Consider the following 17,156-nt stretch of genomic DNA (forward strand, 5'->3'; position numbering starts at 1 on the left):
TTTTAAACCTTTACACCGTAGTGTTCTACTGACTACTGACTTTCAAACTGTGGTTCCATCTCCCTTCAGGTCATTGACCTGCTCCTGCCATGTCATTCTGGGCTGATTCATCACTTTTCTAATCATGAGTCCTGCCCCACCAGCAGAGATCCTACATGGAGCCCCAGTCTAAGGTGGACTAGCAGTCATGCTTAGCCTTTTCCATTTTCTAACAATTGCAGCAAGTGTTGATTTATTCTCACCAAGCTGCTTTCCATTTGGTCCATAGCCTTTCCCAGCTTTGTGGAGCTCTCCTATTTGGTCTCTGGTGTCTTTGGAAAGCTCTCCTGTCTTGCCCATGGTAGCAGTTGGATTATGACTGACTGTGGGGGTGCACAGGTCACATTAATGAGCTCAAAGGGGGCATAGGTGGGGGGTTACTCGTGTGGTAAAGCTGGACTTTTTTAGGGTGGGCTGAGAGCTCTTTAAGAGTCAAAATTATTGCTGATTCTCGAGGGTGCAAATACTTATGAACCATAGTCATTTACAAATAAATGATTAAAAAATCATACAATGTGATTTGTTGATTTTTGTTTAGATTATGTCTCTAAGAGTGGAAACGCATCTATGATGAAAGTTTCAGATCTCTTCTTATTTTCTAAGTGGGAAAACTTCTTAAATCTCAGGGGGTGTCAATACTTATGACCCTCACTTATGTCAATGGACCACTGCTGGTGTTTTTTTAGTTTTAGTGTCTAAATAGGTATTTCCTATGATGCCTGTTGTTAGCTAGCTCATATAAACCTCTTTTTGTCGCGCTAGAATGCACAGAAAGGGGAAAGAAATGCATGTTCATGTTTCACATAAGGATTGTGAATGATGGGCACATTTTTTTAAAAAGTGCAGTTCCCCTTTAAAGGTCATTAATGCAGTTAACTTTGACTGCCCTAAAATAAATTAATCACACAATAAATGAAAAAAGAACTGGATAATTTAGCCGGCCTCAATATATTTGCCATGTGAATGTGTTTCTGTTTTCCTCGTCTCTCACCTTCAAAGAGGTCTCACTCTGTGTTGGTTTCAGCACCTTGGTTTGTTTGATCCACAGAACATCAAGAAGGGGTGCCAAACTGCACCAACAAGCGCACAAACTATGTTTTTTTTAAATGAAAAAATGTTATCCCAGAACCGGGGGAGTGTGTCTTTATTCATACCTCTCGTACCATTCGTTTCTATCTTTCTCTGTATGTCATTCTTCCGTGTCACTCGTATTGCTTCTTCCTTTTTTCACCTGTCTCTGTCATATTGAGAGTCACGTGTTTAGCAGCAATGCACAGATGTGATTGACTGACTAGCATCATGTGGGACAGCTTAACTCGCATGCAGTCGGTCGGTGGAGTTCCGGAGCTGAAAGTTTGTAAAGTCTAAAAAAGATAGAAGTGCCACACTAAATAATTTACAGACCATAGGTCCAAGTCCATATTGGACAGCATATGGATCTGTACTCAGACCACGGTCCGCCAGTTAGTGATCCCTGCTCGAGTGTCTCATAAAGGATAGACGGTTGTTTTCAATTGATAAATCCCAGTCAGGCAAAATGGGGGTGGGGCTGTGAGCATGAGAATGCCATTTGCGCTAAACAGTTCATTCAAAGATGGGATTCAACGAGGCTAACATAACGAGTCCAAGTCATCTTCCCAATTAGCCTTGCACGGCCAGACTCTGCTTAACTTTAATCAAGCTAATGTTGCGTTCACATCGTCTCAAGAGACAATAAGATGATGGTTACTGTATGCGACGAAGTCATGCTGCATCACCGTTGAAGACCGATTTTGACTCGTTCGTGCATATTGCATGCTGTATCAGGACATCCCATACCTTGAGCCCTTTTTAAACATATGAAAGAGCTCAGTATGTCTACAGTACAATTGTATACTATACCACTGCAAACTGCAAGAAGAGTCATGAACATCTTGTTTGGATATTGAATGCAGGGCTCGACAATAACAATGTACTGATGGCCCGGGGCAAGTTAAAACAAAATTCGGGAAAGTAAATCCAATCAGTGATATTCCCGTCGGGCAAGTGCACTTTGGCATGCCATACTGCCAAGAGTTTTTTTTAAAAGCGGTTCTTGTTGGGTGTTGGTAAAACACGGACTGCGTAATTCCGCTGGTAATTTGCAAACCAATCCTTGCAAATCTTGAAATGGACCAATCAGAATCGGTTATTTAGACCGCGGTCCGCGGTCCGCGGTCCGCAGTCCACAGTCCACAGTCCGCGTTTTACCCACACCCGTTCTTGTTCACGATCAACCAACCAGCAAGGGTATGACTAGGAAAACAGCTATCATGGCGTCCCTGCCAACATGGTCTAATTCTTCAACAACTTCTGAAGGAAAACAGCAAAAAGTGATGAACCAGTGCCTCCTAAACAAGTATTTTATTAGCGGCAGCAAATCAAATGATGGCACAGGTGAGTGAATCACATTGCTGTGACAATTTGAAGTGGTCACAATGAAACACCACCGATTAGATCCAATACCGAGTGCTGATTTTGCACAAGCTACAAAATCTAGTGCTTCCATTTCTCTGTGGATTTTTCTCACCTTTGCTTCACAAATTATTGTTTGACCATTGAGCATTTTTTTCTGGATTAAAAACACTTTACTAGTACACAAATGTGTCTATTCAATAATGTTTCATTGTGGTGCACAACTTATAAATATCACTGCTTACTACGACTTCGATGTCTAAGGTAGCATGGCTTGCCTTGTTAACATACATCTGCACAATTTTTCAGACATTCTTCCAAATACAATGTATCAGTACTATTATCTGATGAATTATCAGCATATATTGATATATGATATCATTATGGCAGTCTTTTCATTTTACATGGGGCAAGTTCGGGCAAGTAGTTCTCTTAAGGATTCCCCATGGGCAAGTCATTTTTGTTTTTAATGTAGAGCCCTGGAATGGACATGACAAAAAGCACATTCCCCCCACTCCCACGTTAAAAACATCCTGGTTTTGAGGTTTGCTTTATGTTTCGTCCCCAGTTTTTGTGGGGATTGTTTTCAGTTACCCTGGAATGAAATACTTGATTTTCCTTTGACCTACCAGTGTGCTACTTCTCCCGTGCCCGGTATTCCCTTTTTACACTTTTGTTACTTTTTCTTTCTTTTGTTATCCCACCTGTCTTGCTTTGTTTATTATGACTTTACTTATATTATGATAATTGTTTATTATAATTGTTGGAGAGCTGCTGGAAACAGTAAGTTCTATTGTCAAGTATCTATCCATCCTGAGGGCTCTAATAATGTTAAAAGTAGTTTTTAGACAATATTAAATCGCTTTTCTATGCAATACCTTTTGAAAAAATACCATCTAACCTCTTCCGCTTATTCGAAGATAAGATAAATATTCCTTTTATAAATACCCCGGAAAATGATTGTGGTATTGTCTTTTTAACCATTCAGCCATGTCTGCCAAACTCAGCGAAAACAAAGATCAATTAAAAGCGAGACATGTTGATCCTCACCATCCATCCAGGTGCCCACTGCAGCCATCTTCATAAAGGTCTCGTTCCTGACGCCCATCTCTTCAGTTATCATGTACTGCCTACACGACATGAACACACACATGATATGATGTGAGAGGGTAGGAAAGGCGGGAGAAACAGTGGTGCTAAGTATGCGAGCTGTCAGAGGCAATTCATCTCAATATGGGAAAACAATGAGCGACGTCTGGACCTTGTGAGGCTTCAAGAAATGTAAACAATGGAATTGACGAGGTGTCACCACAGTGGTTTTGCCCATGCAGAGTTTGGCAAATGATCTACTAGCCTCATGTTGACACGGTCCATTTATAGAGACAATGGCGTGTTTCTTTGAGGCGCTTGGACTACCCAGCCAAGCGAACTCAAACATACGGCTCCAGGTAAGAGCAGAGCGAGGGGGTGACAGTGGAAGGGAAGTGGGTCAGTTTGACGTCGGTGGGAATGAGGGGCGGAGGGCTGCTTGGTCTCCTTGGCCATCTCCAGACTGGAGTGGAGCAGGTTGGTGCCCAGTCTTCTCCTTCCAAACAGGTCATGGACATAATGGATGGGGCACCAGCGAGGGTTTTAAGGGCTTGTATTGGAGGTCAGTGGCTCCATTCGTCTTGGTTTGCCCCCTACAAATGCCAATAATGGTTTTACCGCATGCCGGACTCGTCTGGACCCTGACTGCTGCATGGTTCATTTGCTGTGTGCACTTAGACAATAAAAACCATGCCTTTGCAAACTAAATGACATACTGGAACTACACAAAGCTGGTCCGTGGTTTACAGCTTTCAGGAGACCACTACCTGAGCTTCTCAGAGCCCAAGATGGTTAATGTGGCTCTAACATGTCAAGAGATGTACTTTGGCGCAAGAAAGTACGAAAGTCTCTTGATGGCAAATACGGGGACTGGGAGGGGAGGCATCCTTGTTTCCCATTCAATCCAACTTGATATGAATTCTATATTATGAATGTTCATGTACCGTTAATGTGTCAAAGATTGTTTATCAAGATGAAGATGTTTGCTCTCCAAAGCAAACATCTTTGTACTTTCAAATGAGTTCTTTCTTCATTTCAATCGTGTTTTCACCTTCTTTATCAAATTGCTGGCAACTTTCTTTGGTCCGATGGCAGACTATTTAGTTGTCACACTCAATTATAAAATGCATGGACAGCGAGTCAGCAATGCCTACAGTGCTTTGTTTGGGCACTTAATTCTGCGGGTCAGTACAGGGCAAACGGACCAGTATGTTAGGTTGCAATATGGTATGATATTGAGATTGTGTCCAAAAAACTTGACAACATTTTGGTCAAAAACCAATATGTGCCTGATAATTGCTTTGGTAGGCTGACCAGATTGCTGTTTATTTGAATCAACATGCTGCAATTCACACTGCTAATTATTATTGTTGTTAGTTTTTTTAACTGCACTAAAAGGTATTTTTTTCTCTATTAATTCTATTTGTACCCTGCCTCTCGCCCGAAGACAACTGGGATAGGCTCCAGCACCCCCCCGACCCTCGTGAGGAAAAGCGGAAGAAAATGAATGAATGAAATCTATTTGTGGCTGCATGGCGGACGAGTGGTTAGCGTACAGGCCACACAGCTAGGAGACCCGAGTTTGAATCCACCCTCGGCCATCTCTGTGTGGAGTTTGCATGTTCTCCCCGTGCATGCGTGCGTTTTCTCCGGGTACTCCGGTTTCCTCCCCCATTCCAAAAACATGCTAGGTTAATTGGCCACTCCAAATTGTCCATAGGTATGAATGAGAGTGTGAATGGTTGTTTGTCTATATCCGCCCTGTGATTGGCTGGCCACCAGTCCAGGGTGTACCCTGCCCCTCGCCCAAAGACAGCTGGGATAGGCTCCAGCACCCCCACGACCCTCGTGAGGATAAGTGGTAGAAAATGAATGAATGAATTCTATTTGCTTATGCCTGACTTACACAAGTCACAACAATTGAATTCCGAGAGGCAAATGAGAACAAACAAGATTAATCATAGCAGGCCTTAAGAGACTCAAAGTGCAGATTGTTTTCATGTTCAGCTATGAAAAAACATCTTAACACAGAAGTCGTCAGCAGCTTCTTGCTTCCAGCAGATTTGAGAGGCTTTTATGAATAACAAAACATCAAGCAGTGACGTATAGCCTCACTAATGTACAAAAATAAAGCAGCCTCGGTTGGGCCGTGCATTACGTCAGTCAGACAGTGAGCTGCACTGCACGGCACAGATCCCATCGGGAGATATTTAAAATTCTAATCGATACCCCAGCAAATGCTGCCTGGCAACACATGCTTGGCTTTAAATCTAAAACAGGCAGTTCCAACCCCTCTGCCCCTTGCGCATATTTAATTGCGCGCTGGAAGAAGCTCCCAAGATGAGTTTAGGGACGCTTTGCACCGCATGATCAGAGGCACAACTCTGACTTATTCATGCTGAGTGAAAATTTAATGGCCTTTTGAGTCGGTTTTTGGCCTAATGAGAGAATCCAGTGTCTTAGAACATTACAGTACAGTAGCGCTGTGAATAATCAGCCACAAAATGGTTTGCTTAATCGAAGCGCCCGTGTCAACGCCGCTGCCATCCGCTGTCTTCTCAGCCAGCTCAGATCCTCTGCGGGGATGTTATCAGGTTTACCACGCTTGTTCTGTCATTATATTCAAGGACGTTTTGGCGGCTTTCAAAGTCTTGCGTGGAAGCAATTAGCATGCACCGTGGAGGCTACTGGCATCTGGAGTTATGAGCACGGACAGAAGCGCCGTTTGATACCCAAATTTATTTGTAGCAATAAAGTGTCTGGCTCCTCCTTCCTGTTTGGCCAACGTCGTCAATCATTACGAACTTTCACATCCCTCCGGTTGGATGGATGTGGAAATGTTTCTGAAGAAGGCCTCGTCTGGCGTTAGAATAAAGTTGACGACTTTATTGTAATGAGCAAGCTGTCACAGGCTGAATGTTTGACAGTTCTTGCGTATTTGGGAAACATGACATCCTGCTCGAAGCAATTACTGATGTACTTGGCTATACTTGAAACTATTGTCTGTTTTTTCTCTGGTGCAAAGTCCAAATATTTGAATTGCTTTGACCAAAAGAATTCATGGGTGGTGACCAGTTTAACCTTCGGTTTTGCATTCCCTTTTGTCGTTAAGTCATCTCTGTAACCTAAATTACCCAAGATCTTTTGGTGTTAGTCATCAAGGAACTTGTATTCTCGTACTCCTATTCTCAAATGCCGGTCTTCCAATCTGAACTTGTGAAGTCAGTACCGTAAGTCTGTACCCCGAAGTCAGTCTGTGCAATTTGAAAGTGAAACACGAAGGAGACACCAATACCAAATGAACAACAGTTACTTTCCTAAGACTGTACAACATTTGCATTTCATTGACATTTGTTACTGGAATTGCTTATCAGTTGCACAAAAGTGCCATTAGGTTCAGTCTACATTTTGTGTCTTGCCCTAAGACCAGAAGACCATTTAAGATCCCTGAAGGCATGTCTTAGTTGAATTTCTCCATTTTATTAGACTGTAAGGACTCAAGGACTTTGAGGCTTGGCACAGAGCAGTACAATAATACTAAGAGCTTTCTGTCCTATGAGTCATCAAAGCCTTTTGATTTCCATTCCAATATTATCATCCACTTTTGAGTTTTATGGACGGGTTTTCACCGTCGGATGGCCAGTGACCGTGACCACACTGGTGACCTCGTGCTGCTGCTGTTGCCGATGCGGCTTCCATAAATGGCACAACTTTCTACGATTGCGACGGTACACCGCACTGAGCGGCGGTTACCAATTGAACATAACGCTTCACTCCAGCAGCAACATCGCTCAAGGCAACCGAAGACCGAGGGCCTCCATAGCGTATGTCACCAAGTGTAGAACGGAACCAAAATAGGAACATTAAAGCAATAGCTCACACACCTTCAAAATATAAAACTATTAGAACAACAGTTACCACGAGCAGGCGTCAAGGTTATGATCGTTATTGTTTGCTCCTGTGTGGGAGTGGCTTACAGTATGAAGTGGACACACCCACCTCCATCCCAAGAAAGCAGCACCGGGATGATACAAAGAGGGACAAAATGCGTCACCTCACAGCCTCGAGTAACGGCTCGTATTCCCGGATGCAATAAATCACCAAAGAAACTAACGCCTTACGCTATTGTTAATATGTAACAAGCAATTGTGTGCGATAGGTAGGAGTGGTAGGAACGTGTAGGGGTGTGAGAGACAGACAGAGATGTGCTTCCTGCGTAATGTGTGTGTGTGTGGCAAGACATTTAGCAAGACCAAGCCAGATGAATTCATCTGAAGTAAGAGCTTTACTCCCAGTGATATTTTAAAATAATATCACATAAATATTTTTCCTGTTTCCCAAACCGTTGCACACAAAAGGGTGAAAATGTGTCATAACGTGCACCCCTACTGTGCTATTATTTTGCTGTTATTTTTCTGACAAATACATCACATGGTGGCGCTGTTATTAAACCCGCCAAAAGTTTGCCCCCCTTGAGGCGGCTAGGCTTGAAATTTTTCCACACGGATCAATGCGCACTTCAAAAACACCCACTGTCATTTTATGACGACTATAAACAGGCTGAACGCAAAATTAGTCTGTAAAATTTGAGATTGTTTAAAAAAACATGGCCGCCATTAAGCAATGATTTATGGTTTAGTGACCAACACTGTCCAGGTGTTACGATATTAGTACCTTTTTGGGGAACATTCATATTTACCCTAGTAGTTTCAAGAACCCCCTGTATTGTTCGACTAAAATCTACCCGGGTAAAAAAGTTCCTCTCGGGCAGAAGTGACAAATCAACCCTGTGTCAATCACACAAGGGGCCAAAAGTCAACGCCTTACATTCGGTTGTGGGCTGAAGTATGCATTCATCCTCCTGACATTTTCCATTGGTGAATGAAGCACACTCTTATGCATCATCAGTGAGGCACACAGATGCTTCTTGGAAGTTGACAACATGACAGGACACGCCCCAATCATCAATCCAGACTGAAAAATACTAATTATGTTCAGCTTTGGATAAACTGTCTTATTAGCACTGATGGGTAGAAAAGTAAGTCAAGTTCTGGTTGGATTTCAGTGATGAGGAACATTTCCGCTATGTTGCTGGGGCCATTTAAGAGTTTGTCTTGTCAAGACAATATGTATTCAATATAGTAATACATTTGCATCACAAAAATGCCTCCTCAAAAACATCAGATGTCTATCTGTTTCCCACCGTATTCCTCCATATTGTCGCCTGTGCATTTCTGTGTATGTGATGGAACTTTTCTTCAATGGCCCCAGTAACTAAGCCAAACGACATTCGGATAGGGATAGGGAATGATTATATTATTAATGTCATACAATTTCATGTCAATAAATCCAAACTATCCTTGTAGTGTTTTCAACAAGGATGTTGGTGACACCAAACCACAAATGAAGACCCTGGAGTTCCACTGCAATGTTTAACTGTCTTCCTTCACAGATATGTCTGTGTGTGTGGTGAAAACTGCAACAGAAAAAGTGCATCTCAACATCTTGAGCGGCTGCTACATTATCAAATGCCCCAAGCCCAATCAATCACACCAACCAATATCCAAATATATCAAAATAAACCACAATACAGTCAAACTCACGGCATTCCTGCGTGACAACTCAACGTGGGTGGCATCCACCACGTTTCCGTGCAGTCTCCATGAGCGATCCCCACCCCGGCGACATCCGGAAGTGAACCGGAAGCGCATCTCCGGAAACCGGAAGTGGACCCCAGCGATACAATTTTTTAATACAAATTTGTATAAACCATGAATTACTTATCTAAACAACTTTTAATCATTTTTAGCAAAATACACACCCTTAGCATTGCTTATTCAAACCCATTAACTTATTTATTATCATTTGCAAAAATGATGGCGCCTCTACGCTTCTCGAGGTAGATCGTCGAATTGGTTCAGTATATTTTTCACTATAGAGTATCGTATTTTCCGCATTATAAGGCACACTTCAATTTTCTCAAAAATGGACCGTGCGCCCATCTCTCCGCTATTTTGAAAAACCAAGTAAAGCAAATTAATTCTGAGCTTGATTAGCAAAAGAACTCCAACCGCTGGACATTGGTGTAAACAGGGCATTAAAGAACACACCTTTACTACGACTGGAGGCCAGCGCCGGGCGAGTTACGCCCCCATATGCGAATGGATTGTGGATGCTTGGGCTAAGGTATCTGTGGTCTGAGGATAGGCGAAGGCCAGCATCATTGCTCAACTATGTAAGGTAAGTAAGTCAAATATGTTTTTTGTCAAAATTTGATGCTTCCCATTTCACCATTTTCACCATGTATGTTGGTGACCCCAGGGAGCCCGTGGTCACCATGTATGTTGGTGACTCACGTAGAGGGGAGCCCCCTCTACGTGAGTTGCCTGCAAGCCTGATTTTCTTAAGGCCAAAAGTTCTGCTAGTTCTCTTTCATCTGCAAATCTTCCTCTTTGAAAATGATTGACACATTGCTCAAATCTTCATTATAATCCCAGTAAACATCCTGTCTCGTACGCCGCCATGTATGGCATCACTTCCACAAAAATCAAAACAATGTAGAATGTTCAAAAATCAAACAATGTAGAAGATATTACAAACAATATATAGTAACATATTGAAGCAAAGTTGAGAATCATGTCAGGGACCTTTCATGTTGACGGGATCGCCACCCCGTCGAAGTAATATGACTGGAAGTGAGCTTTGAAGACAAGCAAATATAATAAATGAAATGGCATGACTCACACCGGTCGACATTCTTTTGATATTTTGACTTCAACTCCAAAATGACTCACAGAAGTAATTCCACTTGGTCGGGAGTCTGAACCAGCCTTTGAAAGTGGAAGATGGCAGACTTATACACATACGTTCTTTCTTCTTCTCTTCTCCAGTCATGTGGTTCCGTGTGTGTGCCTTGTGTATTGCATTCTTTTGACCCAGCGATTTGTTCCCATCTGGATGCAACTTTTTATTAATTTGAGCCCTGGTGGATGGAAAAATTCCAGGAACGTTTCTGTATGGACGCTGCCTAAAACTTTGAGGCTACGTGTAGAACATGTACGCTAGCATGTCTTCTAAAACATTTCCAACACAACCCATTGGGGGCAATGGTGAAGGAATGAGGACACCTCATGACTATCACCAATCGCAGAGGTGACTGAAGCCATAAAGCTGTCCAGCACTAAGGGTAAGCTAATGTTACCTCTACTTTGTGTGTATGCCTATACTTTGTAGCCGCGTATATTATAACCCAAATCTGCTCAAATCGAGAATGACCTGCAGTGGTTTACGTCACACCATCTCTCCTGCCTCAGTGCCATTGAGTCAAAATGAAGGGGCTGCTCAGGTTATTCATTGAAGTTAGCCAAGAGGAAAATGGTTCAAGGGTAAAACATCGTTACTATAAAGCTATAATGGAACAGTTAGAACTAAAAGAATCCAGCACTGAAACAATAAACTGCAGTCTCCTCTGGCAAAGTCCCGCCTTCTTCCTTCTGACATTGTGGCTTTATGATTACAATCTCTCTGCGTCTTATTAAGGCCATAATTCCTGCAGTCGCGAGATTTGGATTAGAGCTTCACGCAGAGGACGCAGGGATCAGAGAAGCATGCGTATGACAGCATACAACAGGCTGGATCCACATACGGCAACATCCTATTTATTCAGCCATTTAAATCCATTAGCCTGTGCATTAGCCCGGCTTAGCGCATGAACAGCATGTGTGCACACAAAGGATCACAGCTAACGGCAAATACCATGGTGGCTTCTAATCCTGTTGAGGGTATCGCTGTTGTCAACCCCCCCGCCCACCCATAGACATATCCCTCCCCTCACTTTAAATGCTCATTCAAGCATTTTCATGATAGGTGCTGTAGTCTATCCTAGCAGGCCCACTGGACCGGGCGCCAGTCAATCACAGAGTGACCAGGAAGTGATCCCTTCCAGCTGTGTGAACCACTACATAATACCTGGCCAGTTTAAATCTGAAGTGCTTTACCAGTTTTCAGTGTCTTGGTCTCACAACAGCTGCCACCTTCATTCCTAGCACAGCCACATACTGCGGCTCAGCATCCCCTCCCTCCAAATTAGTCCTGATTAATGTGTGTGCCGTCTTAATTAAATAACACCGTCTAATTAGGGGCTGATTTGGGCTGGTAATGATGTTATAAAATGGCAGGAATGGGATTTTGCAAGAAACAGAACGTTTGTAAAGCCCATCACAGGGCGGTCACACTGGCCTGGTTTCACACACAAACACCCCCCCCCCCCCCCCCCCACCACCAAAACCAGCTTCTTCCCAATTTGACAGTCACATTAAAATGCAAATAGCCTTCACGTGGATTACAGCACCCGGGGAGCCGCCACTGGCAGGCTTTTGCCTTCTGATATGACACGAGGCAGGTAACAGGTTGATTGCTGTTGACCCAGAGGTGGCTGTTAATAATGTTGGTTAACATGCTGCGTTGACGTGCCGCACGCAGCCTGGAGGACTGTCGGGCGGAGTAATCCATCTTATGTGACAAATTATGAATAAATACACCAAAGGTTTTAATGTTGCTCCACTACTGTCCTGAGGGATGCTGACTTACTCCGCTTATCTACAGGTGTATCGTAACCTGACAGGGCAAAGCGGTTTGCTTTACAACCGTGTCAGAATGAGACGATAGAAACTGTTTGGAAAAGGCGAGAACTTCGGTCAGTTGGGAGAAAGTTGAAAAAAGAGATTTTCCATCATTTCAGTCCAAAAGTTCAGCTTAAACGGCTACCATACCAAGTGTGTATTTTGCATGGTGATATTAGGATGAAGCACCGATGGATAAGTTATAAACGCCCTGGATTTGAATCTCCACTGGTAAGCATCATTGGTATTCGTCAGGAAGGGCATCTGGAATATAAAGTGCTCAAGCCAAAATTCGTATGCGGATCAAAAGATCCGCTGTGGCGACTCCGAAATCAGGAATAAGCTGAAAGAAACAAACAAACCGATAGATAAGATATCATCCTACATATCTTTTATTCCACTCTGTGGTTGGCATCCTTCCCTTTCAATACGTTTCATTCCAATGGACATTTAGCCTCACTTTTTGTCCACTCAGGATGGTTTAAGTCTTAAGTCTATTAACTTCATAGCAAATAGAAAGGCAAAGTTGAACAATCATGATGAAGCAGTATCCGTGCCAAGGTTTAACTTTGATGTCTGTTAGAAGTACAACGTTTGGTAACATTGTTGTATGAGCAACAAGTGCTTGCTTTTGTAAATATCACCTACTTTGGGCTGCATGTGCATGTGTGGCTGTGTTTTCCGTGATTTATAAGTGTCCCTGAATGTAGCAGCAGCTTGTGTCCCTGGAGTTACGTGATGTACCTGAATACAACATTTCAAAAAAGCTGGAGGTGCACTGCCAAGAGTTTGCTAGGTTTGATCCTGCTTGTTTAGTATGAAGTGTCCATTATACCTGACTGTTATGAATATTTCCATGGTATTCCATCTCTAAAAGAACTACCCCATTCTTAATAGTATCTAACATACAAAATACTTAGAACCAACAATTATGCCATCAGGTCTTGGGATCAGCAGGATATTAGCAATACATCCTTCCCAAAATTGGGAAAAAAAGATGGCATTTCTGTGCTCTACTTCGAGTACTTTGCCTGTAAAACCTGGTATGTTTCTGCCTTTTACTTCATGTATGTATAAGCAGTACTGACGGATGGGAGGATGAGGTAGTCCCACCAATATTCCACATTTGCAGGCAGGATCAGAGGTGGGACAACAACTGTTTGTCAGGAAATGTTTAATTTGAGCTGCAATTGTTACCATTTTATTCAGTTCTTGAATGCACCTTCTCACACCTTCTCCCAAATTGCTACAGACTATGATACTGTGTTTTTGTTTGGTCTTTCACCTCATATTTGGTCCCAAATGCTGGTACTATGTGGGAATGCAAAAATGTAAGATTTGATTATGGAGTGATAATGTGTCTATTTGTGCTACTCAACCTCTGTGAAAAACAAAGTCCAAGAAAACAAAAGTCCAGGCTCGTATTGGTGGATGCTGGTTCTGGATTCACTTCTTGCTTTTAATTTGATGTTGTTCCTGTCATAGTTTTAGACAATACATAAGAAATATAATGGTGTGACAATGTGTTGCTTTCTTTGTGATTTTATTTTTGCACTTAAATCTTCATTTATCAAACAAATTGAAATATGGCTCAATGGTAACACAACCGAATACAAAATGCAGATTTTTATCTGGTGTAAAAGTAACGCATTTCAGAAAATCATACCAAGAGTAAATTATGGTGGTGGTAGTATGATGGTCGGGAGCTGTTTTGCTGCTTCAGGACCTGGACTTGCTGTGATAAATGGAACCATGAATTGTGCTGTCTACTAAAACATCCTGAAGGAGAATATTCAGCCATCTGTTGGTGACCTCAAACTGAAACCAACTTGGATTTTGCAGCAGGACAATGATCCAAAACACACCAGCAAGTCCACCTCTGAATGGCAGAAGAAAACCAAAATGAGGACTTTGGAGTGGCCTAGTCAAAGTCCTGACCTGAATCCTAATGAGATGCTGTGGCGTGTCCTTAAAAAGGTGCTTCATGCTGGAAAAGCCTCCAATATGACAACAATTCTGCAAAGATCAAAATCCCTGACAGCGCTCATTGCTAGTTATCACAAATGCTTTATTGCAGTTGCTGCAATGTGTTAACCAGTTATTAGATGTGGGGATAATTTTTCACACAGGGCCATGAAGCTTTGGATGTTTTCTCCCTTAATAATAAAAAGTCTCATTTATAACCAGCATTTTGTGTTCAGTTGTGTTGTCATTGACTAACATTGAGATTTGTTTGATGACCTGAAACATTTAAGTGTGACAAACATGCAAAAAAGGAAGCACTCCACGGTACTCCTGTAACTTCTTGCTTCTCTTCAGCAGGCGACGTAATCAGTGACAACTCAAATCCCAGCCAAAGTAGATACAAATCATTTTGGCCGTCTGCCGGGTCTTTGAAGCTAAATTTACCCATCAAAATACCCTAGTCCACTTCCCTTCCACCCATCCACTTCTGCCCAATATTTGTTCCCGCTTGTGGACAGTCGCCACTGTGTTTGCTGAAACTATGGTGTGGGCTGAGGGTCAAACACAACATGTGCACGTTAATCGTGCATTAAAAGAAACTTCTGTTAACTTTGACAGCCTGAGTTTATACGTATTGTGCAATCCTTCCTTGCTGGGTTCTGTGTAAAAGGCACAGGTGGATCAATAGTGGCTGCTGCTGATGCACAATTTTACATTTCTATTTTTTACAAGCCTCAAGGGGCTTCCTCCGTCCCCCAGATGCTGTCTGCCTCCTACAAAGTTCACTGATAGATCGGTTCAGTTTTTTGCAGTGTGACGTATTTGCAATGGACCTCACCTGCATAAAGTCAACACGAGCTCTGCACCAACTGTCAGGTCCAAGAAAACCCACGCATACTAATGAGAAAGGGCACAGGTGGCGTGCAGCCTGAGGTCACACCAGCTTGTTCCCAGGGTTACCTTGAGCGAGGTGCGAGACATGGGCATGATGTGGTTGGCAGTGCGGCATCCCCCTGCCCCCCCTGCAGTGCACCGTCCTGGCTCTGCCACTGATCCCCTGCCAAAAAAGAAGCCATCCTTTCAAAGCCCTCACTGCAGCTTGTTCACGGCGTACAAACGCAAAGGAAAACCCACTCCCACAGTGGGGGCCTCCGGCAGCCATAAAAGGGATGTTGAACTTTTTCTTTGTGCTATGGCGGCCCCGCTGCAGGCTCAGGGAGTGGTTGGGGGGCTGGGGGAGCTGGGGGGATGCAAATAAGGTTTTAGTGTAGATCAAAAGACCTCCGCTTCGAGTCATCCTCCTCTTTTTTACGCTCTGCTTCCATCACCTTTTTTAGTCACTCTGCCGCATTCGCGCCACCACGGGTCTGAGCTCATCTTCTGAGGGCATCCCGGCAAGGCGTGAATGCCGCTCTTACATGTCGGCGTGGAACAGAGATGAGAACGCTAATGGTTTTTGGCAGGGGCCCGGTCCTCAGCGGACACTCTGCTGGTGCGGAGAGCAAAACAGTTGCTGACGTCTTTACCACAGCACCCCCCGCTGGTGGACGTGGAGCTCCACAGCATTCCAAAATGTGGAAAAGCATGGGGGGAGGGGGGGTTAGTTGTATTGGCCACATTCATCTGCTATTTTTGTTGATCATTTTTATTGCTGAGGACATCTGATGATATCTGGAGTGTGTTGGAGTGGTCGTGTTGATTGTTTTAAGTATGAATTAACTATAATAATTAATAATAACAATTATTAATGAATAATATCAATTATTATTTTATATTTTATTATTATTGTTAATTATTAATTATGTTCTAGATTGTTTGATTTTTTAAAGCAAAAGGTAAACCAACAAAAATGAAATGTATTTATATTGTGTCTTGCAGTACAGCCTTATTTCATGATATTTTATAACATCCAGCAGCAGCACAACGTGTAGCATGACTACTATTTTGCTGAATAATACACTGAAACAAGTCGAGGCGCTACCTCGACAAAGGTTTGTTTACCTGCTTGATCTGAAAGGCGTCACCCCGATGGCATTCATTCTGGAAATAAGGCTGAGCTGAGAGAGCCAGCTTGTCATGGCTGCTGCCATAAACTGCTGTAGAAATGTATATGCTGTCTTCTCGGCCAATGGAAGACAACAAACAAGATGGGCCGCAATGTCACTCCAGGCAACCAGGGCCAAAGGACACCTCGCAAATGCAAAAATGGATTCCTGTCAGCTGTTTGAGACGATGGTGTCAAGCCCTACCGTGGTGGGACGTCTGAGCGTTTTACTGATTATTTAGATGGAAAGGTGGTAAAGAAAAGGCAGGATCATGGAGGAAAAGCCTTGCATGATCAGGCGATACAGTCATGATAGGGTGAGATGTTGGGAAAGGGTGGGAAACTCCATGCTCCCACCCGACAGCAGGATGAGGTTGTAGAGATTGGCGAATATGCAGAGAGAGAGGATGGTGCTGAAGAACATGGTCATCCAGGAGCCGTGATCATCATGGAACGTTTTCAGGCGCAGGTATCGACCTGAAGGCCCAAACACGCACGAATGCGTCAAAAACAGCTTGTCGACGGCAAACACGCACTATCATGGAGATGAAACGAAATAAACTGGCCGCTTGGATCAATAACGTAGCAGTCTGTTGGACATGTGCCCTTTGGGATCCAAATGAAGATGAAGGACCACTTTGAGGTGTCGCTTCCACAACCTGAGAGCGATTGTCTTTCAATATCCCAGCCATCATCATCAATCCCGGCGAGAAAACATCCACCTCGCACTTAGTTTCAGCCACGGGGTTTGAACCGTACCACTTCTGCGCCATTAGAGGAATCATTCAAACGCTTGTGATCTGTGGCGTTTATTTCTATTTATTTTGTGCTTTTTGCAGCTTCTGCTTGGAATGAAGCTGTGGAGGAATACAGTATCTCTCTGGCAGACATGCCATTGATTGGGATGCGAGGCCGTCTGAGCTGAATACGTAATGAAGCAGCCGCGTTCTCTGGTGGCTCCGCTG

General features: G+C 43.3%; 1 protein-coding gene across 1 annotated transcript in view; it reads right to left on the reverse strand.

The window, feature by feature from the left end:
• tmem117 (transmembrane protein 117) overlaps window positions 1–17,156 on the reverse strand; it is a 45,199-nt gene that overhangs the window by 16,968 nt on the left and 11,075 nt on the right. Inside the window, 1 exon segment of the mRNA XM_078791711.1 lies at window positions 3,523–3,602. Within this exon segment, the coding sequence (XP_078647837.1) occupies window positions 3,523–3,525 (3 nt within the window). The 5' untranslated portion in view covers window positions 3,526–3,602.

Source organism: Doryrhamphus excisus, linkage group LG1 (genome assembly GCF_037039965.1).
Source record: "Doryrhamphus excisus strain RoL-2023G ecotype Guam linkage group LG1, RoL_Dexc_Guam_v1.1, whole genome shotgun sequence".
Classification (NCBI taxonomy): domain Eukaryota; kingdom Metazoa; phylum Chordata; class Actinopteri; order Syngnathiformes; family Syngnathidae; genus Doryrhamphus; species Doryrhamphus excisus.